Here is a 27,980-nt window from a genome sequence, read left to right as displayed (position 1 = left end):
TCACTGGTCGTTGGTGGGCCACTCACAACAGCTCACGGCAGCTCTCGCCAGCTGCCAGCCACTCACAATGGCTGCCGGCCACTCACGCTGGCCACCCGGTGCTCCTAGCAGCACACGGTAGCCCATGTCAGCACAGCAGCCCGCAACAGCACACAGGAGCCCATGGCAGCTGACAATGACCTCTGGCTGCTCAAGGCAGCCTAGCTCCAGGGAGAGCCGTTGTTCACAGTCTTCACTGTAGAGGGTGCAGCTCACTGGCCCATGTGGGAATCGAACCTGCGACCTCAGCATTAGGAGCATGGCGCTCCAACCACCTGAGCCACCGGGCTGGCACCCGGTTTATTTTTGAGCCATAAAAATATTTCAGTATAGTAAATCATTTGTTCTGTATTTATAGGTTTAAAGGTTTTTTTTGCCTAGCTAGAAATTTAACCAAGGTTAATATGATTGCCTTTAAAGGTGGAGTGTGACCTTAGCTTCAAGTAATGTATTTACAATTAAACTTTTTAATTTTTTTTTTAAAAAAAAATTAAAAAATTTTTTGTTTTAAAAAATCTCTCATTTATAAGCTTGCAGTTGCTTATATATATAAATTGTGCATATTTTTAGAAAGTAGTTTATATACTTACACCATCTATCACTTAACAAACTAGTCTTCCTGCCTATAGTTATTTGTAATCATTTATCTCTGTGTGTGTTAGTAATTTTTAAATTTGAGGTAGTTAGTATAGGACTACTAGTACAGTAGGTCCTTGAATAATGTCATTTTGTTATAATGTTGATGAGATGCCATAGGAACTTAACTCTTGTTTACATCAATTAGCATATGGTAAAATTGGTTTTATTATACATTGTTTTGCTTAAAGCTGCAGAACCTATGAACGATATTAACTGAGGGTTTACTGTACAGTGATTCTCACACTTCAGCATGGATCAGAATCACCTAGTAGTCTTCTGTAAACAAATTGTTGAGCCCTGTCCTCAGAGTTTCTATTTCAGTAGGTCTGGGATGGGACCTGAGAATTTGTATTACTTTTTTGTTTGTTTGTTTGTTTTGTTTTCTTTTGTTTTGTTTTATTGGGGAAGGGGAACAGGATTTTATTGGGGAACAGTGTGTACTTCCAGGACTTTTTTCCAAGTCAAGTTATTGTCCTTTCAATCTTAGTTGTGGAGGGTGCCATTCAGCTTCAAGTTGTTGTCCTTTCAGTCTTAGTTGTGGAGGGCACAGTTCAGCTCCAGGTCCAGTTGCCATTGCTAGTTGCAGGGGGCACAGCCCACCATCCCTTGCGGGAGTTGAGGAATCGTTGGCAATGTTGTTGTTGAGAGGATGTGCTCCAACCAACTGAGCCATCCGGGAGCTCAGCGGCAGCTCAGCTCAAGGTGCTGTGTTCAATCTTAGTTGCAGGGGACGGAACGCACCATCCCTTGCGGGAGTCGAGGAATTGAACTGGCAACCTTGTGGTTGAGAGCCCACTGGCCCATGAGGGAATCGAACTGGCAGTCTTCAGAGTTAGGAGCATGGAGCTCTAACCTCCTGAGCTACTAGGCGGGCCTGAGAATTTGTATTTCTAACAAGTTTGCAGGTGATGCTGATGCTGCTGATCCAAAGACCAAATTTTGGGAACTATTGTTCTAGAATATTAATCAATTTTGGTCTTTATTTCAGGCCTAAAAGTGTGGGGTGGCCCTATAGAATATTTGTATATGAATGGAAACATTTTGCTATCTTCAAATTTTTCTTTAATTGTAAAACACTTTCATATGCTCATTTGACATACTTAAATGTTTTTGATAGCACCTACACACTTGAAGATGAATTCCTTGGTGCTTTTTTGCACCCAGTTGATGTTAATGGATTAAGTTACTTATCATAGTGATAGTTAATCTTGAGCATTTACTCAATGCCAGGCCCCATTCTGAGTACTTCATGTGAATCAGCTCATTTAATCTTTACCAAATCCTTTGTGCTGTAAGTTAAATAACTTGTCCCAGGTCACATATTTGGTATGGGACAGAAATGCGATTTATTTCTTTCTTTTTCTTAATTAAAGTTTATTGGGGTGACAATTGTTAGTAAAGTTACATAGATTTCAAGTGTACAATGCTGTATTACATCATCTATAAATCCCATTGTGTGTTCACCACCCAGAGTCAGTTCTACTTCCATCGTCATATGTTTGATCCCTTTTACCCTCATTTACCACCCCTCTCCCCCCCAAACACTGGTAACCACTAAACTGTTGTCTGTGTCTATGAGTTTTTCTTTATTCATTTGTTTGTCTTGTTCCTCTGTTGTTTTCAGTTTTACATCCCACGTATCAGTGAACTCATATGGTTCTCTGCTTTTTCTGTCTGACTTATTTCGCCTACCATAATAATCTCATGATCCATCCATGTTGTCACAAATGGCACTATTTTATCTTTTCTTATGGCAGAATAATATTCCATTGTGTATATATACCACATCTTCTTTATCCAGTCATCTATCAAAGGACACTTTGGTTGTATCCATGTCTTGGCCACTGTAAATAAAGCTGCAGTGAACATCGGAGCACATATATCTTCATGGACAAATGTTTTCTGATTTTTTGGGTAGATACCCAAGAGAGGGAATGCTGGATCTTATGGTAATTCTATTTTTAATTTTTTCAGGAACCTCCACACTGGCTTCCATAATGGCTGCACCAATTTGCATTCCCACCAACAGTGTATGAGGGTTCCTTTTTCTCCTCAGCCTCTCCAACACTTGTTACTATTTGTCTTGTTGATGATAGCCATTCTAACTGGGGTGAGGTGATAGCTCATTGTGGTTTTTATTTGCATTACTCTGATGGTTAGTGATGTTGAGCATTTTTTCATGTCTATTGGCCATCTGTATGTCCTCCTTGGAGAAATGTCTCTTCAGGTCCTCTGCCAATTTTTTAATTGGATTGTTTGTTTTTATGTCATTGAGTTGTATGAGTTCCTTATATATTTTGGATATTAGCCACTTATTGGATGCATTATTTGCAAAAATCTTCTCCCAGTTAGTTGGTTGACTCTTTATTTTATCCATGGCTTCTTTCGCTGTTGAGAAGCTTTTTAGTTTGATGTAATCCTATTCAATTATTTTAGATTTTACTTCCCTTGCCTTTGAGGTCAAATTCATAAAACATTCTTTGACACCAAGGTCCATAGTACCTAAGTTTTCTTCTATGCACTTTATAGTTTCAGGTCTTATGTTTAGGTCTTTGATCCATTTTGAATTAATTTTGGTACCTGGTGACAGATAGCAGTCCAGTCTCATTCTTTTGCATGCAGCACCGTTTATTGAAAAGGCTGTCTTCTCTCCATTGTATGTTTTTGGCTTCACTGTCAAAAATTATCTGTCCTTATTTATGTGGGTTTATTTTGGGGTTCTCAAGTATATTCCATTGGTCTGTGTGTCTGTTTTTCTGGCAATACCATACTGTTTTGATTATTGTTGCCTTGTAGTACAAGCTAAAGTCAGGGAGTGTGACACCTCCAGCGTTGTTCTCTTTTCTTAGGATTGATTTGGCTATTTGGGGTCTTCTCTGGTTCCATACAAATCTGGTGATTTTTTGTTCTGTTTCTTTAAAGAATGCTATTGGGATTTTGATGGGGATTGCATTAAATCTGTATATTGCTTTGGGTGATATGCCTTTTTAACTATGTTGGTTCTTCCAATCCATGAACATGGAATGTCTTTCCATTTCTTTGTGTCTTCTTCAATTTCTTTTAAAAATGTCTTATAGTTTTCAGTGTATAGGTCTTCACATCCTTAGTTAAGTTTATTTGTAGGTATTTTATTCTTTTTGTTGCAATTACAAAATGAATTTTTTATAAAAAACTTTTTGAGATTTCATTGTTAGTATATAGGAATGCAAATGAACTTTCGTACATTGATTTTTGTAGCAGGCAACTTTACTGCATTCACTTATTGTTTCTAATATGTTTGTGGTGGAATCTTTAGGGTTTTCTATATGTAGCATGATGTCATCTGCAGAAAGTAACAATTTAACTTCTTCATTCCCTATGTGGATGCCTTTTAATCCTTCCTCTTGCCTGATTGCTCTGGCAAGGACTTCCAACACTATGTTGAAAAGCAAAGGGGATAGGGGACAGCACTGTTGTGTTTCTGAACGTAGAGCAAAGGACTTCAGTTTTTCAGTTAATTATGATAATAGCTGAGGGTGTGTCATATGTGGCCTTTGTTGTGTTAAGGTATTTTCCTTCTATACCCATTGTATTAATTGTTTTAATCATAAATGGATGTTGTATCTTGTCAAATGCTTTTTCTGCATCTACTGACATAATCAAATGATTTTTGTCCTCTATTTTGTTTATGTGGTGTATTCCATTGATCGATTTGCACATGTTGAACCATCGTTCAGTTTCTGGGATGAACCCCACTTGGTCGTGATGTATAATCTTTTAAATGCATTCTTGTATTCTTTTGCTAGAATTTTGTTCAGGATTATTGCTTCTGTATTCATCAGAGACATTGGTCTGTAATTTTCTTTTTTTTTCATTATCTTTACCAATTTTTGGGATCATGGTAATTTTGGCCTCATAAAATGAGTTAGGGAGCATTGTGTCTTCTTTAATTTTTTGGAAGAGTTTGAGTACGATAGGCATTAGATCCTCTTTGAATATTTGGTAGAACTCACTAGTGAAGCTTTTGGGAAGCTTTCAGATGACTGATTCAATTTCCTAAGTGTTGTGTGGTCTATTTAGATTTTCCAATTCTTCATGATTCAACGTAGGAAAGCTATGTGTTTCTATGAAGTATGTTATTGAATTTGGTGGTGTATAGTCCTTCACAGTTTTCTTAGAAGATCCTTTGTATTTCTGTGGCATTGGTGGTAACTTCCCCTCTTTCATATCTGATTTTGTTTATTTGTGTCTTTTCTCTTTTTATCTTTGTGAGTCTACTCAAGGGTTTGTCAATTTTATTAATCTTTTCAAAGAACCAGTTCTTTGTTGCATTCATTTTATCTATTGTCTTTTTGTTCTCTATTTCATTTAGTTCTGCTCTGATTTTTATTTCCTTCCTTCTGCTAATTTCAGGTTTCATTTGTTCTTCCTTTTTCTAGTTCTTTAATATTTAATGTGAGGTGGTGTATGTGGGATTTTTCTTCTTTCTTGAGATAGGCCTTCCATGATATAAATTTCCCTCTTAAAATTGCTTTCACTGCATTCCAAAAATTTTGATGGGATGTGTTGTCATTCTTATTTGTTTCTATGTATCTTTTTATCTCTCTTCCTACTTCCGCTCTGACCCAGTTGTTGTTTAAAAGTATATTGTTTAGTCTCCACATATTTGTGGTTTTTCCTTCTTTGTTTTCTCAGTTGATATCCAATTTCAGAGCCTTGTGATCAGAGAATATGCTTGGTATGATTTCAATCTTCTTTAATTTGCTGAGGTTACTTTTATGTTCCATATATGGTCTATCCTTGAGAATGTTCCATGTACAGTAGAAAATAATATATAGTCTGATGTGCTAGGATGAAGTGCTCTATAAATGTCCATTATGTCTATTTCATCTAATGTGTCATTTAGGGCTGATATTTCTTTACTTTCAGTTTGGATAGTCTATCCATAGCTGTCAATGCTGTATTTAGGTCCCCTATTCTAATTGTTTCAGCTTCTCCCCTTAGTTCTGTTAGTGGCTGCTTGGTATATTTTGGTCCTCCCTGATTGGGGTCATAAATGCTGATGACTGTTAGGTCTTCTTGTTGTATAGTCCTCCTTATCAATATGAAATGTCCATCTTTGTCTCTTGTTACCTTTTTTATCCTGTAGTCTGTTCCACCTGATGTCAGTATGCCCACACCTGCTTTTTTCTGAATACCGTTTGCTTGGAGTGTCAATGTGAACCCTTTCACTTTGAGTGTGTATTTGTCCTTGTAGCTCAGAGGTGTCTCTTGGAGGCAGCATATGGTTGGGTTTAGTTTTTTTGATCCAGTCTCCTACTCTCTCCCTTTCTATTGGTGAGTTCAGTCCATTTACATTTAGGGTGATTATTGATATACGAGGATTTCCTATCATTCTGTCTTTGGTTTTCTGGTAGGACTGTGTCTCCATTGTTTCTTTGCCTTTGTGTTGCTGTCTGTTATTTCAGTGTGGTTGGATTCGATGATTTTTCCTTGTGTTTCATCTTTTCTTACGTTTTGTATTTCACTTCTGGATTGTTTTTGAGTGGTTACCAGTAAGTTCATGTAAAAGAAAGTTTCATATTTAGAGTACTCCATTTTCTTCAGCATGCTTCCTTTCTCCATTCCCTTTTACCGGTTCAGACCTTTGCTCTCTTCCCTTTTATGTTTTTGTTGTCATAAATTATCTTTATTTGTGCTGTGAGTTGATTTCTGCACTACAGTAGCAAGTTTTTTCCTCTTTTTTTTTCTTCTTTAACCTGTATATTATATTTAAATGTATAGGATCCTTTTTGGTGTTGGGTTGCTATTTCTTGTTTCTGTCTGTTTGTGATACTACTCATGGTTTTGTATTCTTTTTCTTTTTTGTTTTACTTGGAATACTCTCCTTCAGTATTTCTTGTAGTAGAGGTTGTGTGTTAGAAAATTCCCTCAGCTTCTGTATGTCTGGAAAGACCTTTATTCCTCCTTCACATCTGAAGGATATCTTCGCTGGATATATTATTGTTGGCTCATAATTTCTCTCGTTCAATACTTTGAATATTTGATTTCACTCCCTTCTGGCTTCTCGAGTTTTTGCTGAAAAATCTGCTGATAATCTAATGGGCTTTCCTTTGTGGGTTACCAATTTCTCTTCTCTGGCTGCTTTGAGGAATCTTTCTTTGTCGCTAATTTTTGACAGCTTCAATACAATGTGCCTTGGAGAAGGCCTGTTGGGATTGAGGGAATTAGGTGTTCTATTTGCTTCTTGGATTTTAGGATCCAGTTCTTTCCACAAGTTTGGAAAGTTCTTGTCGACTATTTGTTTGAATGTACTCTCTATTCCCTGCATTGTTTCTTCTCCTTCTGGTATGCCCATTATTCTTATATTGCTCTTTCTGATGGAGTCAGAAAGCTCTTGTAGAGTTCTGTCATTTCTTTTAACTCTGAAGTCTCTCTCTTCTTCCATGTGTGTCATTTTCAGATTTCTGTCTTCAGTGTCACTGATTCTTCCTCCATGTGGTCAACTCTGTTACCTAAGCTGGCTATTTCATTCTTCATTTCTTTCACTGAGTTCTTAATCTCCAGAAATTCTACTTGGTTCTGTTTTAAAATTTCAGTCTCTTTGGTAAAATGTTCATTTTGTTCTTTGATTGTGTTTCTGAGTTCATTAAACTGCCTGTCTGTTTTCTTGCATCTCGTTGAGTTTTTTCAGAACTGCAATCTTGAATTCTCTGTCATTTAAGTCACATATTTCCATGTCTTTAAGTTCATTTTCTGGAGACTTTTCATTTTCTTTCTGAGCTGCCTTGTTACCTTGGTTATTCATGGCAATTAATGAATAATTATTTCTCTTCCTAGGCATCTACAGGAGTGGGTTCTGCAACAGGTTGATAGGAAGAGCTCTTTCGTTTCCTTTCCAGTAGGTGTTGGTGGAATGTTTTATTTCTCTCTCACTGCAGCCTTTAATTTTCTCTCTCACTGTAGTGTTACATTTTTCTGTTGCAGTGTTCTGGCTTCTCACATGATGGGAGTTTTCCCTGGAAGGTGGGCTTCTCCTCTGTGAGCAGGTCAGGTGGGTGTCAGAGCACCCCTTCCCTAGAGGGATGTGGAAAACTTTTGAGTCCCAAAGGTCTTCCTGCAACCAGATTCAGTTCCTGTGTCTTTCTACTGATCTGTTTACCCCTGTAGGGGTGCGCCCCGTTAGTTGGTAGTAGGCATGGGTTGGGTTGTGAGAGGTGGCTCTGAGCAATGGCAGTGTCTTCCAGCACAGTTAATCTTGACCCAAAGCTCCCTTCGCTGGAATTCGTTAGGTTGAGTCTTTGTCTACGGGGCTGCAGTTCTCAGAAATGTAAATATTCTGTTCTTTTGATCTGACACTGCTATCGTTCTGCATCTTGTACTGGGAGGGTGGGAGGGGGATGAGCTCTGGGAGGGTGGGAGGCGTCCGCTAGACTTTGTGCCTATGCCTTCCCTCTTCTTCTTGCCAGTGAGGGCTTAAACCGCCATTTTCACCCTTCTTCCCTCAGTCTTTGCTCCGAATTCTCTGCCGTGAGTGTTGGGTTCAGCACTGTTATATGCTGATCCCTTACGCAGAACTGTGGGCCATAAGGGGAACGCTAGCAGTCCCAATTTTTCCCTGCCCTGCGACTGTTGTAGCTTCCTAGTGCAGGGAGCTCAGAGCTTGGTTTGCGTTCTACAGCCTTGATGTCCGCGTCTCTGCACTTCTCCTATTTGTCCTTCCCTGCTTGTCCAATTTGGCCACCTTTACATGATTTCAACTGCATGTCGCTTTGTCTTGCTTGTCTGCTGCGCAGGGAGTCGTTTGTGGAATTATAGCTGTTCAATTTTTTTAAAAATTTTATTTTATTAAATTTATTGGGGTGACAATTGTTAGTAAAATTACATAGATTTCAGGTGTACAATTCTGTATTACATCATCTGTAAATCCCATTGTGTGTTCATCACCCAGAGTCAGTTCTCCTTCCATCACCATATATTCGATCCCCCTTACCCTCATCTCCCACCCCCACGCTCCCCACCCCTTACCCTCTGGCAACCACTAAACTATTGTCTGTGTCTATGAGTTTCTGTTTCTCATTTGTTTGTCTTGTTCTTTTGTTGTTTTTGGTTTATATACCACATATCAGTGAAATCACATGGTTCTCTGCTTTTTCTGTCTGACTTATTTCGCTCAGCATTACTCTCTCAAGATCCATCCATGTTGTCACAAATGTTCCTATATCATCTTTTCTTACCGCTGAATAGTATTCCATTGTGTATATATACCACAACTTCTTTATCCATTCATCTATCGAAGGACATTTTGGTTGTTTCCATGTCTTGGCCACTGTAAACAAAGCTGCAATGAACATTGGAACACACGGGTCTTTATCTCTAAATGTTTTCAGATTTTTTGAGTAGATACCCAGGAGAGGGATTGCTGGGTCATATGGCAATTCTATTCGTAATTCTTTGAGGAACCTCCACACTGCCTTCCATAACGGCTGCACCAGTCTGCATTCCCACCAACAGTGTATGAGGGTTCCTTTTTCTCCACAGCCTCTCCAACATTTGTTACTATTTGTCTTGTTGATGATAGCCATTCTGACTGGGGTGAGGTGATATCTCATTGTGGTTTTGATTTGCATTTCTCTGATGATTAGTGATGTTGAGCATTTTTTCATATGTCTATTTGCCATTTGTGTGTCCTCTTTGGAGAAATGTCTCTTCAAGTCCTCTGCCCATTTTTCAATTGGGTTGTTTGTTTTTTTGTTGTTGAGTTGCATGAGTTCCTTGTATATTCTGGATACTAGCCCCTTATCGGAGGCACTGTTTGCAAAAAATCTTCCCCATTCAGCTGGTGGTCTCTTTATTTTGTCAATGGTTTCTTTTGCTGTGCAGAAGCTTTTAAGTTTCATATAGTCCCATTCGTTTATTTTAGCTTTTACTTCCATTGCCTTTGGAGTCAAGTTCATAAAATGCTCTTTGAACCCAAGGTCCATAAGTTTAGTACCTATGTTTTCTTCTATGCAGTTTATTGTGTCAGGTCTTATGCTTAAGTCTTTGATCCATTTTGAATTAACTTTGGTACATGGTGACAAATAGCAGTCCAGTTTCATTCTTTTGCACATGGCTATCCAATTCTCCCAGCACCATTTATTGAAGAGGCTGTCTTTGCTCCATTGTATGTTTTTAGCTTCTTTGTCAAAAATTATCTGTCCATATTTATGTGGTTTTATTTCTGGGTTGTAAATTCTATTCCATTGGTCTATGTGTCTGTTTTTCTGCCAATACCATGCTGTTTTGATTATTGTAGCCCTGTAGTACAAGCCAAATCAGGAAGTGTGATACCTCCATTATTGTTCTTTTTCCTTAAGATTGCTTTGGCTATTCGGGGTCTTTTGAGGTTCCAAACAAATCTGATGATTTTTTGTTCTATTTCTTTAAAATATGCCATTGGGATTTTGATGGGGATTCCATTGAATCTGTATATTGATATGGGTAATATGGCCATTTTAACTATGTTGATTCTTTCAATCCATGAGCACGGAATGTCTTTCCATTTCTTTGTGTCTTCTTCAATTTCTTTCAAAAATGTCTTATAGTTTTCAGCATATAGGTCTTTCATTTCCTTGGTTAAGTTTATTCCTAGGTATTTTATTCTTTTTGCTGCAATTGCAAAAGGAATTGTTTTTTGTATTTCTTTTTCTGAGATTTCATTGTTAGTATATAGGAAGGCAATGGACTTTTGTGCGTTGATTTTGTAGCCAGCAACTTTACTGTATTTGTTGATTGTTTCTAATAGCTTTTTGGTGGAGTCTTTAGGGTTTTCTATATATAGCATCATGTCATCTGCAAAGAGTGATAATTTAACTTCTTCATTCCCAATTTGGATGCCTTTTATTTCTTTCTCTTGCCTGATTGCTCTGGCAAGGACTTCCAACACTATGTTGAAAAGCAGAGGTGATAGGGGACATCCCTGTCGTGTTCCTGAACGTAGAGCAAAGGGCTTCAGTTTTTCTCCATTAATTATGAGATTAGCAGAGGGCTTGTCATATATGGCCTTTATTATGTTAAGGTATTTTCCTTCTATACCCATTTTATTAAGTGTTTTAATCATAAATGGATGTTGTATCTTGTCAAATGCTTTTTCTGCATCAATTGATATAATCATATGATTTTTGTCCTTTTTTTGTTTATGTGATGTATCACATTGATGGATTTGCGTATGTTGAACCATCCTTGTGCCCCGGTGATGAACCCCCACTTGGTCGTGATGAATAATCTTTTTAATGCATTGTTGTATTCGAGTTGCTAGAATTTTATTTAGGATTTTTGCATCGGTATTCATCAGAGATATTGGTCTGTAGTTTTCTTTTTTTGTGCTGTCCTTACCAGGTTTTAGTATCAGGGTAATGTAGCTGTTCAATTTGTTGTAAATTCCAGGGAGATTTCAAGAGGCTCACGTCACGCCGCGATTTCTGTGACATAATCAGAGCTGTGATTGCAATCCCAGCAATCTGACTTCAGAGGCCAATCTCAAAATTACCATGTGCTATGACCTGTAGAAATTTAGTATGTCTGAAATTGAAGAAATTAGTTATCTGAATTTTGGAAATTGTGAAATTACTTGCTATTCAAATTATGTCTGTTTAGTGGGGTTTTGTTAGTTTTTCTCTGCAATCTATTTTTATCTCATGTATCTCATCTCCAAGCTTCTCCTGTTTTGTTGAGTTTATTCTTAATAGTTTTTTTCTATGACTGTATATAGATACTTAATGAAGAAGAATTTGCCTCTATCCCTTTGTGTTCTACTTTCGTCCAGCCTAAGTTTATTTGTCCTGAATGTGTTTTACTTTTCTGTTCTTTTTTTGGCTATTTGTTTCAATAGTATCCACAGCATCTCTTTTCATCTTTTTATGGACAGCTTTTTTCAGACCTTCTTTCTGATAGAGTGTGAATAAATCCTTATGCCCTCCCCACCTTATTTAAGACCAGTCCTCCTCCCTCCAAGTTACTGTTTGAGTATGGGCTTCTCTTTTCAATTTTTCTGCAGTCTAGGATATAGAGGAATGAGCTTGGTGAGGCTGAGGATAGTCCTCATTTAGGGGTTCCCTGGTTTCTCATCTGAGATCCTATTACCTAGCCTTTAGTGTGTATGCCCAGCTGAGTGGGCATCCAACTCCCTTGAACTTTGACTTCTTCACCCATCTTAAGCACAGTTCCTTTGAAAGGTATTAAGTCTTGGCAGCTCCTTCTCCCTTTGCCAGAGTCCTGCTGGGCTTCTACTCTCTAAGGTTTTTCCTCAGGCAACTTACTTACCTTGCAGGCCACCTTGTCTAAAGGATTTTGTTGACTAACCTTCCTCACTCAGTACTACTGGGGATTGATGTGTGTGTGTGTGTGTGTGTGTTTGTGTTTGTCCCTTCTTGAAGTTAATAGCATAGTTTCTCCTTTTCTTTCTTGACTGGTGGTTAATTTGGGGCATTGAAAAAAACCAAGAAGACATACTTTGTTCATTGCATTAGGGATTAGGGGGAGAAATTCTGTGTTTATGTTTCATTCTGTCATCTTAATTCATTTGCCTGGCTAGGCTCTTTATGAATGACTGTTTCTTATGTTGGCCTTTGGTGAAAGCCAGAGTACTTTAAATTTATTCACAGATAAATCTTAGAGAAGCCTAGAGTCACAGGGTCAGAATATATCTTAGACTAGGTATTAGATGATAGTAGCAATAGTTGTGATAATATTGTGGTAATGTGGAAGAATGTCTTTTTTCTTACGAGATGCATATGGAAATGTTTAGACATGAAGTGTCATGTCTGTAATTTTTTTGGTTAGTCAAAATAAAAAGGCAAAATGTTAATTGTGGAATCTACAAGGTAGGTATGTAGGTATTTATTGGTAGTATACTACCCATTCAACTTTTACATAAACCTGAAATTTTTCATAATTACAAGTTTTGGTTGCTAGGGAGACTGTGTACTTTAGACCATTGATTCCAAAACTCTAGCTTATGAATCAGCTACTTTAGAATTTTGGCTTGATGTTTACTTTTTTGTTGTTGTTGTTTATCATCAGCTATTAGGGGAGGGAGGGGCTGTTATCCTGCTTTACTCCATTTATTTGTTTTCAAATTTGAAGATCTATCCTGGTTGTGTAGGTTAGAGGGTAAAATTAATATTCCATTTGGATGAAGGTATAGGGTTCAAGTACAGTGGAATTGTGCCATACCTGTGCTTAATTTATGTGAATATGGCCAGAATTGTTCCATCAGAATACTCAGTGTGTATGCCTAGGAGTAAGGGTGAAATTGGAGATACCCTTTCTTTCAATTTGGTTCAGTTTCTCAGGTCCCTTAGAGAGAGCTCACCACATTGTGTGAGTCTCGCTTTTAAACTAATGTGTTTTCATGTGACCTGGCCCTTAAATGCAAGCCTATCAGTTCATCTCATGTTCACATGAATTCATGTTTACAACTCATGTTCACTTACCAGTGATTTCTTCTAATACTGGAGGTGAAAAAACAGGTGTATTGAACTTAAACGAAAGATAATGTGTTTGTATAATTTATAGATGATTTAAGGGACTTTTTAGGGCAATTGTGAGTATGCGGATGTCTGAGAATTCCGTTCGTGAACTAGTCCTGGAAAAAGTGCTACATACCTCATTGCTGAACATCACTATGCTCACCTTCGAAGTACTCCCCTTGGGAAGCTATGTACCAATGCCAGCGCCTAGGCCACCTTTCAAAGCAATTTTGGAACTCTTTTTCTGGAATGGCCATTAGAGCTATCATCGTATTAATAGGCCTGATGTTCTGAAGGTCATCAAAATGTCTTCCTTTCAATATTTCCTTTATCTTTGGGTAAAGAAAGAAGTCATTGGGGGCCAGATCTGGTGAATAGGGAGGGTGTTCCATATAATTATTTGTTTTCTGGCTAAAAACTCCCTCACAGTCAGTGTCGTTTGAGCTGGTGCATTATTGTGGTGCAAGAACCATGAATTGTTGGCGAAAAGTTTAGGTCGTTTTTGTCTTTTTCCTGCAGCCTTTTCAGCACTTCCAAATAGTAAACTTCCTTAACTGTTTGTCCAGTTGGTACAAATTCATAATGAATAATCCCGCTGATGATAAGAAAGGTTAGCAACATCGTTTTGACTCTTGATTTGTATGGAACTTTTTTGGTCGTGGAGCATTGGCTGACTTCCATTGTGCACTTTGATGCTTTTTTCAGGGTTGTATTGGTACACCCATGTTTCATCACCAGTGATAACATCGTGTTGCCTCTCCAAAAGATCTTGGCAAATTTCAGCTCTCTTTTGCTTTTGTTCATCAGTGAGCTCCTTCATGACCATCTTTGCACACACCTTTCTCATGCCAAGATTTTCAGTTAAAATTGTTGTTGTCCTTTCAATCTTAGTTGTGGAGGGGCGCAGCTTAGCTCCAGGTCAAGTTGCGGTTGTTAGTTGCAGGGGGCACAACCCACCATCCCTCGCAGGAGTCAAGGAGTCCAACCATCAACCTTGTGTTTGAGAGGCCATGCTCCAGCCAACTGAGCCATCCAGGAACTCAGCTGCAGCTCAGTTCAAGGTGCTGTGTTCAGTTGCGGGCGATGCAGCCCACCATCCCTTGTGGGAGTCGAGGAGTCGAACCGGCAACCTTGTGGTTGAGAGCCCACACTCCAACCAACTGAGCCATCTGGCCACCTGGGAGCTGAGTGGCAGCTCATTGACTTCATTCTAGTTGCGGAGGGCGGAGCTCACTGGCCCATGTGGGAATACAGCTGACAGCCCCGTTGTCCAGAGCTCGCGCTCTAACCAACTGAGCCACCCGTCCACCCAAGAATGTTTTTAAGATAACCAAAACCTTGCATTATGATTCTTAATTGTTCAAATAGAGACACACATTGCTATCTTTTGCACCATTTGTTAAGCTCTTCTATGTACTTTTGCTATTACAAGTCTTATACAAAGAAAATGAGGAATTCTAGAGAGTTGGAGACCAAATTTAATCCACAACACTCTTGCTATTGAATGAGCTTGAGCAGGGAAGAACTGTTGGGATGTTTATATTTGCACTTACATTGTCACCTATAATAATTGATTTGAACTAAGGTTACCTTTGCTATTAGTGGATATCTTCATCTGACACTTCTATACATGGTGTAGAATCATAGTTAAGGTAATAAATTACAAGTAGGATCTTAATTTTTCTCATTAGCTATACTTTCAACCTAAGAGAGGTATATAAACATACAAGATAGGCAGATATTTAGTCCATTAACAGCTAAATGTAGACACTATGTTCAGGCAGTATAATTCTTTAGAAGTACGTTTTATACATGAAAGTGGAATTTTTAGTGTGGGCCAAATGCACACTGCAAATAATTGATTCAACCCCCATGCCTCCTTTCAAAGACTGTTTTCTGAAATTGAACCTCAATGTTCAGTTTCAGAAAAAAAAAATCAAAGTATATAAAAGAGAAGTAGCATTTAAAAGTATTTTTGAAAATGCACACCTCTTAGAGGTTTTGCCCTTTGTCTGTGCAGGTCATAGCACATGTTATCAGATCCTTTGGCTTTTATGCCAGGTCCTTACCATTTCAGTGTGTGGCAGCCCAGTTTTAAATTGCTGGCACTTGCATCTCTTTGAGGGTTTTTCTGGCCCTGGGAGCCTGCATGGATAGTGCAGGAATTGGTAGCCTGGATGCTGGGGAACTAAATCACCTCATCCCCTGTCCCCAACTCTCAACCAATGAAATGATGGGAGTTGCCCTCAGGTGAGATAACCCTGAGATGTATTTTCACATAGACCCTCAGAGTCTCTAGTGAGATCAAACTTCAGTGACCCACAAGAATAATTTCCTATTGGTGATTCCTAGGATTACTTCCCAAATAAACTGTGCCTGAACTTGAATAGGGTCTGCTTATGGGGGAAATCGAAACTAAAACACAGGGCATATTACTTTAAACAAATTCCATATGAAAACCTTCATTTGCCCTAATGATAGATTTACAGGGCAGTTTTTATTTTGTAACAGACTTCTGTTATGAACTCTCTTTTTATATTTCTGTTATTAAAAGGAATTCATTTAAATAAATCACCTATTCATATTCATGAAATGCATTGAAAACACCCATTTTTATACACATTTTGTTAGAACCATGCTTGTGTAAGACAAAGCACACTTTCATGTACTTTTGGGTGGTGAATTTTATGAAACTGAGCATAGCTATTTAGGAATTTGTTTTGTTTACCCTGTTTTAATATTTAAACCACTCCCACAAGTCATTTACTGCAACTTGAATGCTGCTCATGTAGTAAGTAGGGAGACCATGTACTTTATTGTCTAAACCAGGACTCTCAAGGTTGAAAGGTTGTGCTGCTATTTACACTGGGATGAAAAGTGAGAACCAGCATGTGTGGTCATCCTGTATAGGTGACCATATATTATTATTTCTTTGGCATCTTGGTTAGATTTGTATTGACTAAAAATGAAACGTAGAATAGTGGAATATAGTACTTTTTTCATTTAGTATCTCTTCTTGTGTTTTCATTAATGGTGTAGTATCAACATTACTGGTTATTTCTAAGTGTTTTATAAAGTCTTAAGAGTTAATGATTGAAAAATAAAAAGGTTTTGAACCAAAACATTGAAAGCCTACTTAGTTATCTCTTTTCCAGGCTTGGTAAACTCATGTTCCTGTAACTTTTAGCCTATAGGTTATATTTTCCTGTTTGTAAGTTATTTTGATGGGTCTTATTTGGATCCTTTCTAGCAAAAAGTTTTTTCTCATAGTTTTAAGACATAAATGTGAAGTTCTTAGCCTAGTACACGGCACATAGTGAATATTCAATAAATGGTAGTTAATAGAACAATAAAAATAAGGATGGTGGTGAACACACAGTGTGATATAGCGATGATGGATTACAGAATTGTACACCTGAAACCTATGTAAGTTTACTAACCAGTGTCACCGCAATAAACTTTAAAAAAATAAAGAAAAAGAAGGACGGTGAAAATAGTTCTATAATTTACTTAGATGTAGCTTAGGGTTCCAATCTGGTCACAAATCTTAGTATGTTTTATTTTTTCTTTTTGGAGATAAAGTATAGTCTAAAGTAGCATTTGAAACATTCATGGGTTAGAGCTACTAAACAGAACATTAGTAATAAAAAAGTAATTTATCTAGTTATAGCTACAACTTTTCTCAACCTTTATTTCTCCAGTCTCCAAATGCCCCTTCCTAATGGACCTACATTCTTTTTTGTGTCCAGTACTGTTACGCTGCCCCGTCAGCTGCTCCGTCATTATAGGACAAGATTGGAACCTGCTTGGGGCCATTTATAGCTGATGGTCTATCTAGGCATAATTGTGAGTGCTGAATTTTATTCAAACTTAAAAATTCGGTTCCTAATAGAGTATTAGCAAGCGTAGTTTTGATCTTCAAGTGATCCTCAAAGATAGGAACGATCTTTGTCAGTTCCTCAAAGGTACGAACTCCTCCATCCTGTTCAATTTTTGAATTCCCAGTGCCTGGCACATGCTAAATGAATGAATGAAGGCATATCTTTTGTTTCTTTCTTCCTCCCATTCCTTCCTGGTCTGGCCAGTCAAAACTTCTAGTATTGTATTATTGGAATGGAGAGTTTTATATTTACTCTGAATTAAAAAGTAAATTAAACTAAAAAAGAAAGCATCAAGGGGATGGAATGTGTCTTTATCTTCTTAACCAAATTAAAGGCGATTACTTTTGCTTACATGTACCTCTTGATTTACTTTTTGTTCATCTTTGTTATAATTAGCTTTTGATAGGAAGTTTTCTTAACTGTTTCTCTAGAAGATTCCATTTTACTCTCCATATTTCTTTATCTTTTACAGTGTTTTTGTTGTTTATGAAATCTAGAGAACTGATGTAGACATCAGAAACTCATATAATTATCGAGTAAGGGAATTAGGACAGCTTAGTAACTAAGAAAATGTTTTATTTCTATGGAGAAAATTATTTGTAGCTTTATTAAGTTTGTTTGAATAATAGCATACCAGAAAAGGAGTAGCTTAACTGCCTTTATCCCCAACATAATGTATTATAAGCCTAGTTCTTCCAATTATGACATACCGTTATTTCTGACTCCCAGGGTACACCCAATATGTCACCAGAATTTGCCCCCTCCCCCACAAATAGAAAACAGAAGTAACTGTAATTTGTTTTCTGCCAGGCAATTCCTTCATAACCTGACTCCTTATTTGCTGACCAGGGTATATGTTGACTTAATAATTGTTTCTGTGAAAGGGAACTATAGCTTTTTATCCTGCCTATTAAAACAAATATGATTGTGTGTATGTGTGTGTTTTCTAATTAAGGTAACATGGCAGCCCTTGAATTAGTATTAGGTGAAAATTTTGCACAGACATTATACTTCCCTTCAGTTACACCCATTAAATTGCTTAAGCATGAAAACATAATGCACAAAATACCCTTATCTGCCAAGAAAACAAGAAGCTCGTTAGCTGCATATTAGCTTTTCCCCTTCCCTCACTTGGTGTTGTGCTAAATCCTATACAGGACTCTAGATTGGCCTTGAGTATCAGTGCTTCAATTGTGCTTTTGGTCTTTGCACAATCCCCCAACCCTCCACCTGCCTATACACATACACAATTATTAATCACTGCTTCATTTTGAATGAATGGACAGCATTGTCAAACATGGCACTTAAGATGCCCACCTGCAAATCATTGACATAATACTGGGCCACATTTTTGCAGTGTTCAAGTTAAGCAGTGTCTTTGGCAGCAGTGTTATTAATATTTTGGGCTTATTTCTCAGTGAGGGCTTAAATAATGGTGAATTAAAGCACAGCTTTACATTTTTGGGAGTTTAACTTTTTTTCATTGTTGCTTTAGTGTTAGATTTTACCAATTCTGTAGGGGAAAAACTAGAATGTCTGGATAGAAAAATGCAAATGCATTGTAACTAACTTGCGCTGGGTAAATTTTATAATAAGTACTTTGATTCGTTTTAGGATGCTTTGGTTTGTGATAATGAGTTTGAGAAAAGAATTGGCTTATAAAATTGGTGTTTAAAACTCATGAATGTTGTAAATAATTTGGAGGTTAAAAATATAGACGGAATTTTAAAATGTTAATTGGTTATACGGGCTACATGTGTGTAAATAGTAAGGAAATAGTTCATAACCATGTGCAAGCTAATTTTTTTCAAATTAGAAACTAAATTGACAGCATAATCTTAACCTCTTTGCATTTTATTTATAGTTTTTTTTTTTCTAATTTTAGTTTCAGTCTGATGGAAGCAAACAAGAAGATAAGGAGAAAACGGTAAGAGACTAGAGAAAATCCAATGTGTCTAATGTTTGTTTAGGTATAGCATACTGCAAATTTTACTGTGGACAAACGTTAATCACCTGTACAAATAATTATTTTATACTTTACATGCTGAATATAGCTTTTGGCATATTTTACAAGTTACCTTTTAAGATTTACAACCTTCTATTTTTGAGGATTACCATGTTGAAGAAAGAAGAGAGATAATAAATGTCCCCCATTCTCTTGCTACCCCTTTCTTTTCCTCATGTCATTGCTTTCTTAGATTGGAGAAACATAATAACCATTGTGAAAAGGACAGTGATAGTGTGGGGAATTAGATACGGTGTGTTACGAGATCAAGGAGTGACAATTTTTCCAAGGCTGACATAAATTTAATTGGGGGAGGGATTATTATGTAGCTCTTACTGAAATAATTTTTCCTCCCTTCTTCTTAGGAAGTTATCCTTAGCTGTTTGCTTAGCATTACTGACCAGGTACTACTTCCATCTCTTTCTTTGATGGACTGCAATGCTTGTATGTCTGAGGAACTGTGGGGAATGTTTAAAACATTTCCATATCAGCATAGGTAAATATATAATATTTTTGTATTTTGAACTACTATTCTAGTGCATTAACCTCTACATGTATAACTTTTTCTAATTCTTCATCTCATCACTTTTTAAGATATCGTCTATATGGCCAGTGGAAGAATGAAACTTATAACAGTCACCCACTTTTAGTAAAAGTTAAAGCTCAAACAATAGACAGAGCCAAATATATCATGAAGTAAGTTTTAATTTATTTTTTTTCATATTAACCTAAGTATACCTGGATCTAATTTACTTTCTTTCAGTCAGCTTATGTCTGAGCCTCAGTTTTAAGGAAGCCTAAGAGTATTTGCTAATGGTATAGCTGATTATATACTGCAGATAGAATGACTACTAATTTTTGTGGTTTTTAGCTCATTTTGATCACCAAGTTAAGTTTTTGTGGTTGTCATGTTTGCATAGCTATAAAATCTAATAAAAATCCTCTTTAATGCTTCATATTATACGATGAGTGTTTTCTTTTTCTTTTAGAGGATACACTGTTAGCCTTTGCTCAATTTGCAGAATACATTTAATGACTTGTACAAGATAGTCAAAGTTCTAGGGATTTCCTCTGCTGCAAGTTATTATAATAAAGATTTTTTTTCTCTTTGGAAGACTTACTGGAATTATGCAGAACTATTTTCATAGGGAGTCAACTTTAGAAAAATTTCGGTTGTTTTTCATTTGTGTGCTTTATTTCCATGTCATTAGGAACACAACAGTGAGGTTTTTTACTTCCTGGTAAACTGTTTGAAGTTTAATTATAAAAATCATGTACTTCAGATTTGTATTGGTTTAGATAACTAAATCCACTGCTGTATTGCAGGTGTTTTCAGCAAGGCTATTGCTATTAGGTTGGTGCAAAAGTAATTGCGGTTTAAAAGGTTTAAAAAAATCGCAGAAACAGCAAGTACTTTTGCACCAACTTAATATTATTATGATTTCTTTACCATTCATGCAGTAGTATGGTGATTCTAATTAAAAGTAGTGCATTCTCTAGTTTAACTAGATCTCACAGTTTGCGACATTACTGTCTTTGCCTAATGATACTGTCCCTGGTCACAGTCTACTGAAGAAACAGGTGTGTGCACAATCACATTCTGGTTTAATAGATGCTGTTATACAGTATGTATAAAGTTCTGTGGGAGGATGAAGAAGAGAGTGAATTATGTGGAAGTTGGGGAAGTCATGGAAGGAGATTATATTAAAACTGGTTCTTCTGAAAGAGATTTGGTCTTAAGAATTCCCCATGTAGAGCTTTTAGCTTAACTACAACAGCATGTATTTATGGAGCCATTACTGTATGTGCCAGGCACTGAACTAAATGCTTTATACAGATTATTTAATAATATATTACATATTATTAACTTTCTTGAATCTGTCTCTTCCACTCTTTACTGCTATTGACTTAGTTCTTTTATCTGGAGTATTACAGTGCCTTGTGTTATTCTCTTTCTTCAAAATCCTTTGGTGACTAACCATTGTCTACAGGTTATATGCCAAACTTTATGATATGGTGATGTAAGAGACCCTCCATGACCTGTACCTCCCTATTTCCAACCTCATTTTGTGCCAATTCTACCCAAAGCTGTGCTAAAGCCCACTTATGTTTCTCTGAATGTGCTATGGTCTCCTTTTCCTTTGCATACATTTTCTTTGTTTCTTCTGTTCGTACAAGTTTTCCCTTACCTCTTTTCTCTGTCTGGTGATCTTATGCTTGGAGAGTGGCCTCCAGTGTCACCTCTGTGAAGCTTTTCATAACACTACCAAGCAGAATCGATTGTTCTTTGTCTGTGCCACCCCTGTCCCATATGCATATAATGCTATCATACCACTTCGATACATTGCTATGATTATTTTTCTTTTTAAATTATCTAACTTTTGAATAGTTTATACATTCACATGATTTAAACTTCAGTAAATATAAAAAGGTTGACAGTCAAGACTCTCACTCCATTCCTCTGTCCACTCAAGTCCTCCCAAGGGGAAAAAAAAAGTAGCTACAATTTAGTTTCTGATTTATCCTTCCAGATATTTCTATGTATATACAAGTAAATACAAATATATCCCCCCCACCTTTTACACCTTTGATAACATATAGTAAGTACTGTTCTGTAATTTGCTCTGTTTTTTAAAGAACATAAACATTTAAAAAATGATTTTTAAATCTGTCTTTCCAGCTGGACTGAGCATGAGAGCAGGAGCTGTTATTCATCCTTTTATCCTAGTGCTTAGCACTTTGCCTGTCATAGAAGATATTAATATGAATCAATGAATAAATTAATAAATATTTACCGCAGAATATGTGCAGATTTTTTAATGTACTTGGATTTTTGTTATATTCTTAAGCTATAACTATTTCACAAGGCTTGAACAATATGACTTTGGTATTGATTTAACATTTTATGTTGAGAATGGAATGTATTAATTTATTACTTGCGGAATATCACAAGTTTTGATTACTGCTTAAAACATGCATTTGCACTAGAACATCCAATAATTCATTCTACATATGTTCATTGATTGTGTTCCATATGTCAGACACCATGGTACCTTGAGGGGAAGACATAATCAAGAAAGTACTCCTTTTATTTTTGTTTGTTTTTCCCTTTGGGGTGGTGGCAGAAGGGAACAGGATAAGAAGTGTAGAGAAGAAGGGTTAGCTTTGGCAAGTAGGAGGGCCACCTGAAATAGTAAGGTTAGAAGTAAGGACAGGTGGTGGTAAGTTTAAAGGCGAAACAGCATAGCCAAAGTTTGAAACTGATGGATGTTTCTTCTGTGGAAAAAAAATTAAAAATAAAGAAATTGGGCCAGGGAGAATAAGAAAAGGAAGCAGTAATTTTGATTGATGGGTCTTTTTGTTGTTGTTGCTGTTGTTTTTTTTTTTTTTGTTTTTGTTTTTAAGAAGCTTCTTAAGATAATTATTATATCAAGTATGTCACTTCCAGAATGGTCACATTCCTTGATTTATCAATGAGTTCATCATTTGCTTCATTATATTTTCATTCTAGAAAGCTTCCTGTCACTTGTAAGCTTTACCAGTTTCATGTTTCCAGATTTATTATGTAATAATCTCAGAAGAGTTTAAGATGCTATGTAATATTTGTTTTGAACTGTAGACATTTCATAGATATAAATTTCCAGAATATTAGTAAAATAATACTGAGCAGAGGAAGAATTAAAGAGGAAGGAAAGGCGTACAATTGATTTTTCACAAATTGTTTACTTTGAATATGAAAACCAGAGAACTTTCTGTATCAAGGAGTACAACAGCGTTAGCTACTACTCTATTAGGGTCACCAAGACAGATGGCATGAGGCATTTCATTGTATTACAGCAAATTGGATATCTTAATCCCTAAACTGATAAATGAGCCCTTCTAAATCTAAAATAATTATGATTCTCTATAAGAAGAGTTTTATGGACTTGTAGAGTAAATTAAGAGTTTTAATACTTATTACACTATTACTATAAAATGGAAATGTGTGTATTAAAAAATGTTAAGCATTAATACAGAATATTAATACCTTCTGGGAAAATACCTAATCAAAATAACCTGAGTCCTACAGTAAACTCTGTGATGAATGTGGTTGTTTGGATGGATCCATTTTGGATATCTTGTTAGGAGTTGTTTTGATGTAACAAAGCTATCAACATTACAAGGGAAATGACTTAAGATGATCCCTGTCACTTTTTTCTCTCATTATAGGCGTCTAACCAAGGAAAATGTGAAGCCTTCTGGAAGACAAATTGGGAAATTGAGCCACAGCAATCCAACCATATTGTTTGATTATGTATGTTTTGAGGTTAATATTATTTTAAGGGATTTTTCTTTTTGTTGTCTCTAAGTCAGCACAAGTGAATATGGAATGATGTAATTTTTAAAATGTTTGGTAATAGTTTTAGGGGAAAAAAAACCTTTAGCGAATGAAACATTTTATGGTTAGTCTAAAAACAAAACTTAGTATACAATATATTTGACACATTGATCTACTTTTCTTGTAATATGTAACAATGCTGTTATAAACAGTGTAACATCTTGTTTACCACATTTTGATTTTCTAGAAACATTAAAGAGATTCATTATTTGATTTTAGTTGTTAGAAACATTTGAATCACATTTCATTGTGATTCAGATGTAACACTTTCGTATTTAGAAAAAGATTTTTAAAATACATTTGTCATGAGACTAGCCTCTATAATGCTAAAATTCTAGTTTAGATACCCTGGAATTATTTCCTAATTGGAAATTGTAGCCTGAGAAAATATTTTTTAAGGAAATAATAAGATAGTAGGTTTTATATACACACAAAATGGAAGGAAATTACTTTTGAAATATAAACTGTATAGCATTTATTTAGTTACCACAGTTCTCTTGATTAGTTAACACCATCTATTCTTTGTTGCTGCCTTCCAGATCTTGTCACAAATACAGAAGTATGATAACTTAATAACACCTGTAGTCGATTCATTGAAATACCTCACTTCCTTGAATTATGATGTCTTGGCCTGTATCCTTTCAAGTGAAGTAGTACATATATTTCACATTTCATAGATCTTAATGGTGAATATTTTATTTTCATTCTAAGTTCCTTTAGTAACAATCTGAGGTTGATTCAGTTGGCTGATCTGAAGGTTGGGTAGTCAGGAGTTTGTGTGTGTGTGTCAGTGTTGTATATAGGAAGAGACAATGCTGTGTTGACTAAACATCTTGATACAGGTGGAATCTGTTTTGCTTGTTGAAAGATGGAAAAGAGGCTAAAGAAGAAAAGTTGGTATTACAGTACATGTATTTTTCAATAATTATAATAACTTGAAGCTAACAATTTTATTTTTTTCCAAGATTGGCATTTTTTAATTGTTTTAAGGGTCTTTGTTAGAGATGTAGTGATTTAAAATTTTTTTCTTAATGTATGAAAGATTGTATCATTGAAGCTTTAGCTAATCCAGAAAAGGAGAGAATGAAACATGATGACACAACCATCTCAAGTTGGCTTCAAAGTAAGTATTTTTATTTTTTGAAGGATGAAATTTCCATCTGTTATAACTGCTATGCAATATATTCTATTGCCTATGCTAATAACCTGTTGGCGAGAGCTCTTGAGAATATCTAGCCACTCAGCTTTTCCTACAGAGTATCCAAGTTCTTGGTTGTGTAAGCAGGTTCATATAGTACTTATTCATTTTCCAACTCAAGAGGCCAGTATTGGCTATGATAGAATTTGGGCAAGCATTACTGGAAAGATGAAAATTCTCTTCTATTATTTTAGAGGAATTAATCTTAAGGGAACTATTCTCCCATCTTTCATTTTCATCCGGAAATTCCATTCATCTTAACAGAACAAAAATTTGGTGGTTTAATAAAAAAACCCTAGCCTTTTAAAAAATTCTTCTTGTACCTTTGATTTCTAGCAGCCAGTTCCCTTTTTATTCAGCCTATCATGTCTAATAGCTGAATCTTGCAGTAACTCCCCAGGCCCTGAAATCTGTAGTAAGTCATACAAATAAGTTCTTTGGGAACCAGGTTCTTTTTGTTGTTATTGTTTTAAGCCACTTAGTTTTTTTTTTTTTCTTTTTTTTAATTAAATTTGTTGGGGTGGCATTGGTTAGTAAAATTATATAGGTTTCAAGCGTATATTTTTATAATACATCTTACTGTACTAGCCTCATCGTTTGCCCCTCCCCAATATTCTAGGTTCCATTAATACTGAACTTGGACTTTCCATGGCCTGCTTACACATGTTATTCCCTCTACTTGGAATACCCTCCCATGTCTACTCATCTTCTCCATCACATCTTAGATTTCAGCTTAGAAGTCATTTTCTTTAGAAAGCTCTCCCTATGAATGCTCCCACCCAAAAGTCAGAATTAGGTGCCCCTCTTCTGTACTCCCATGGAACCTTTTATTAATTATGGTTATTACAGTTTTCTGTATCCCTCACTAGACCATAAGCTCCTTGAGGACAGGACCTGTGTTTTGTCTATTATCCTTTAGGTGCTCAGCAAATAATTGTGAAAAGGCTACAGAAGACTTGACTCGGGATTGCCACCGCTTGACTGGAGTTTTTTTCTATCATGATGTGATTAGGACTGTTGGTTAAAATTGGTCTTTTGTCTACTTCTTGGTCTGGCAATGTTTTACATGTTTCCTTGCCCCTCCACAACTAGTAGCATGCTCCTAGATAAAAAGAGATTTTCTTCATGACTCAAACATTTGAGCGGCAGGTTTTTTGTTGATCATTCAAGTTTACTGAGTCATCTGAAAGATTTTGTTGGGGCCTAATTAATGTCATAGGCTTTGGGATCAGGCCATGTAGATTTGAATCATTGCTCTACCTCATGCCTACTATGTGACCATGAGCGGGTTACATGATATATGTCTTCTAAATTTTCATTATTGATAGGTTTATAGCAACCTGAGATGATTGTTGTAAAGATTAAATGAAATAATTAATATAAAGTGCTTACTACAGTGCTTGGTATATGTATGCTCAATAAATATTAATTACTATCAATTATAAAACTCCGTTAAATGGCATCAACAATACAATTATTCTGACCTCATTTTGTTTTAGAAATTGAGTTAGTTGAAGAAATGACACTTTGTAATATTGTAGTTTTTGTTTTATGAATTGTTTTCTAAAAGTCCTTTTTTTAAAATTTCATATAGGTCTGGCTAGTTTCTGTGGTGCAGTTTTTCGTAAATATCCAATTGATCTTGCTGGTCTTCTTCAATATGTGGCTAATCAGCTAAAGGCGGGCAAAAGGTATTCATGGCAAATTATATGTAAATGAAATTCAATAATTAGAGTACTTCTGGTGATATTGGGATATTGAGATTGCTGTTATCCTGAAAACTTATGTTTGTTGTAGGCTTAACAAGAATAGTTGCTCACTTATTTATGTAGAATTCTTCAATTAAAATAAACGATAATTTAACACAAAAACATTTTTTTGCAGAAAGAAATTAATATTTGGCTATTAGGTAACTCTTAAAAGACTAATTCATTTTGATTACCTGTTAGGCTTTTGAATAAATAGTTAATGTGTATTGTAAATCCTCTTTTGACAAAACATTGCACTATTGGTTATGCTGCTGGACAGTTATTAGCTTTTACATTGAGCATTTGGTAAGAACATGTTTATTTTGAGGGTGTGTATAGTATCTTTAACATAATTGTTTTTGGAATTTGAACTTTAGAGAGATAGAAAACATATACCTTTTGGATAGTGTCTACTTTTTAAATAACTACTAAGTTTTATTATTTTATTCTGGACCAATATCAGTGCTTAGAGATTGAATTAGTATGTATATTAAACCTCATCAGTAATAGACTGACTAGAATCAAAGAACCAACTGGAAATTGTTTTCAAAAGCTTTCTGGAAGAAAGCAAACAAAAATCTGTAAGCTATCTGGTGTTCCAAACAAGTATTACCTAAGTAATTCTTGACTATTTTAGTTTAGTGGAAAATTTATTTAAAAAAAATTAGTTTCAGGACTTGATCAGCATATCATTTATGCTATGTGCATCTATCAGCCATTCCTACACATTTTACTCTTCTGTGTCTATAGGCCAGAAGAACATAATATTATTTTGAAACCCATCATTGAGTTTTCTGTACTGTGAATATAGTTTTTGTGACTATCTAATTAAAAGATAGTTTTAAAAAAGTTAAAATATTTCGTTGGTACTTGTATACTAATTTGCACGAAGATCCTCTTGTTTTCAAAAACTATATTTAGGGAAGACAAGGCCAGTTGAGAGAGTAAAGCACTTATTAAAAATGTTAGAAAACTGTTCCTTTGTCTATTAACTTGTCTTGGTTATGTGTAGCTTCACCTTTGGAAAAAAATCTGTATTTGTTTTCTAGGGAACAATGCTTTCACTTTATCTTCATTACTTAATTAATTAAAGAAGATCGTGGAAGTCATAGGTGTTCTTTCCATTGGCAGTCCTAAACTTTGAGAATTAAAATGTATAACTGTTGACGCAGTAATAAATGTGCTTAAGGTTGGCCACTAAACTGTCGTCTTAGGCTCAAATAGCACAACTTGGAACTTCTGTTCCCTTCCTTTTTTCCTTCCCTCTTTCTTTTCCTCCCTCTCTCCCTTCCAGCTGTGTATGATTGTTTAGAGAGATGGCTCTATACCATCAAAAATGTATATTGGCCATCCTGTACTGGATGATTAAAAAATGCTATGGAGGACATTATTGCGTCAACTGATAATGAACTATAGGTTAGATAAAAGTATTGTATCAGTGTTAGATTTACTAAAGTTGATCTATGCTGTGGTTATGTAAAAGAATAACTATTTTTAGGAAATGCACTCTTAGGTGATGTATTCTTAGGAATTTTAAGGGTAAAATGTACCCTTAAAGTGATGTTACTTACTAAATAAGTTATTCTCAAATGGTTCAAAAA

General features: G+C 35.9%; 1 protein-coding gene across 13 annotated transcripts in view; it reads left to right on the top strand.

Moving 5' to 3' along the window:
• Nucleotides 1-27,980, top strand: part of THOC2 (THO complex subunit 2) — a 152,773-nt gene that overhangs the window by 88,421 nt on the left and 36,372 nt on the right. For 9 of the 13 annotated variants that reach the window (XR_012493507.1, XR_012493508.1, XM_074324168.1 and 6 more), the window contains 7 exons: nt 18,936-18,977; nt 19,421-19,551; nt 19,650-19,751; nt 23,265-23,361; nt 23,973-24,066; nt 24,476-24,556; nt 26,226-26,322. Coding sequence is in view for 11 of the 13 variants with exons in the window: in XM_074324168.1 (XP_074180269.1) it covers nt 18,936-18,977; nt 19,421-19,551; nt 19,650-19,751; nt 23,265-23,361; nt 23,973-24,066; nt 24,476-24,556; nt 26,226-26,322 (644 nt within the window). In the remaining 2 variants the exon portion in view is untranslated. The remainder of the gene's footprint in view (nt 1-18,935; nt 18,978-19,420; nt 19,552-19,649; nt 19,752-23,264; nt 23,362-23,972; nt 24,067-24,475; nt 24,557-26,225; nt 26,323-27,980) is intronic. The other 4 variants (XM_074324167.1, XM_019718167.2, XM_019718165.2 and 1 more) reach the window with 1 other exon arrangement.

Source organism: Rhinolophus sinicus, chromosome X (assembly GCF_036562045.2).
Source record: "Rhinolophus sinicus isolate RSC01 chromosome X, ASM3656204v1, whole genome shotgun sequence".
Taxonomy (NCBI): Eukaryota; Metazoa; Chordata; class Mammalia; order Chiroptera; family Rhinolophidae; genus Rhinolophus; species Rhinolophus sinicus.
This window is presented reverse-complemented; position numbering and strand designations above follow the sequence as displayed.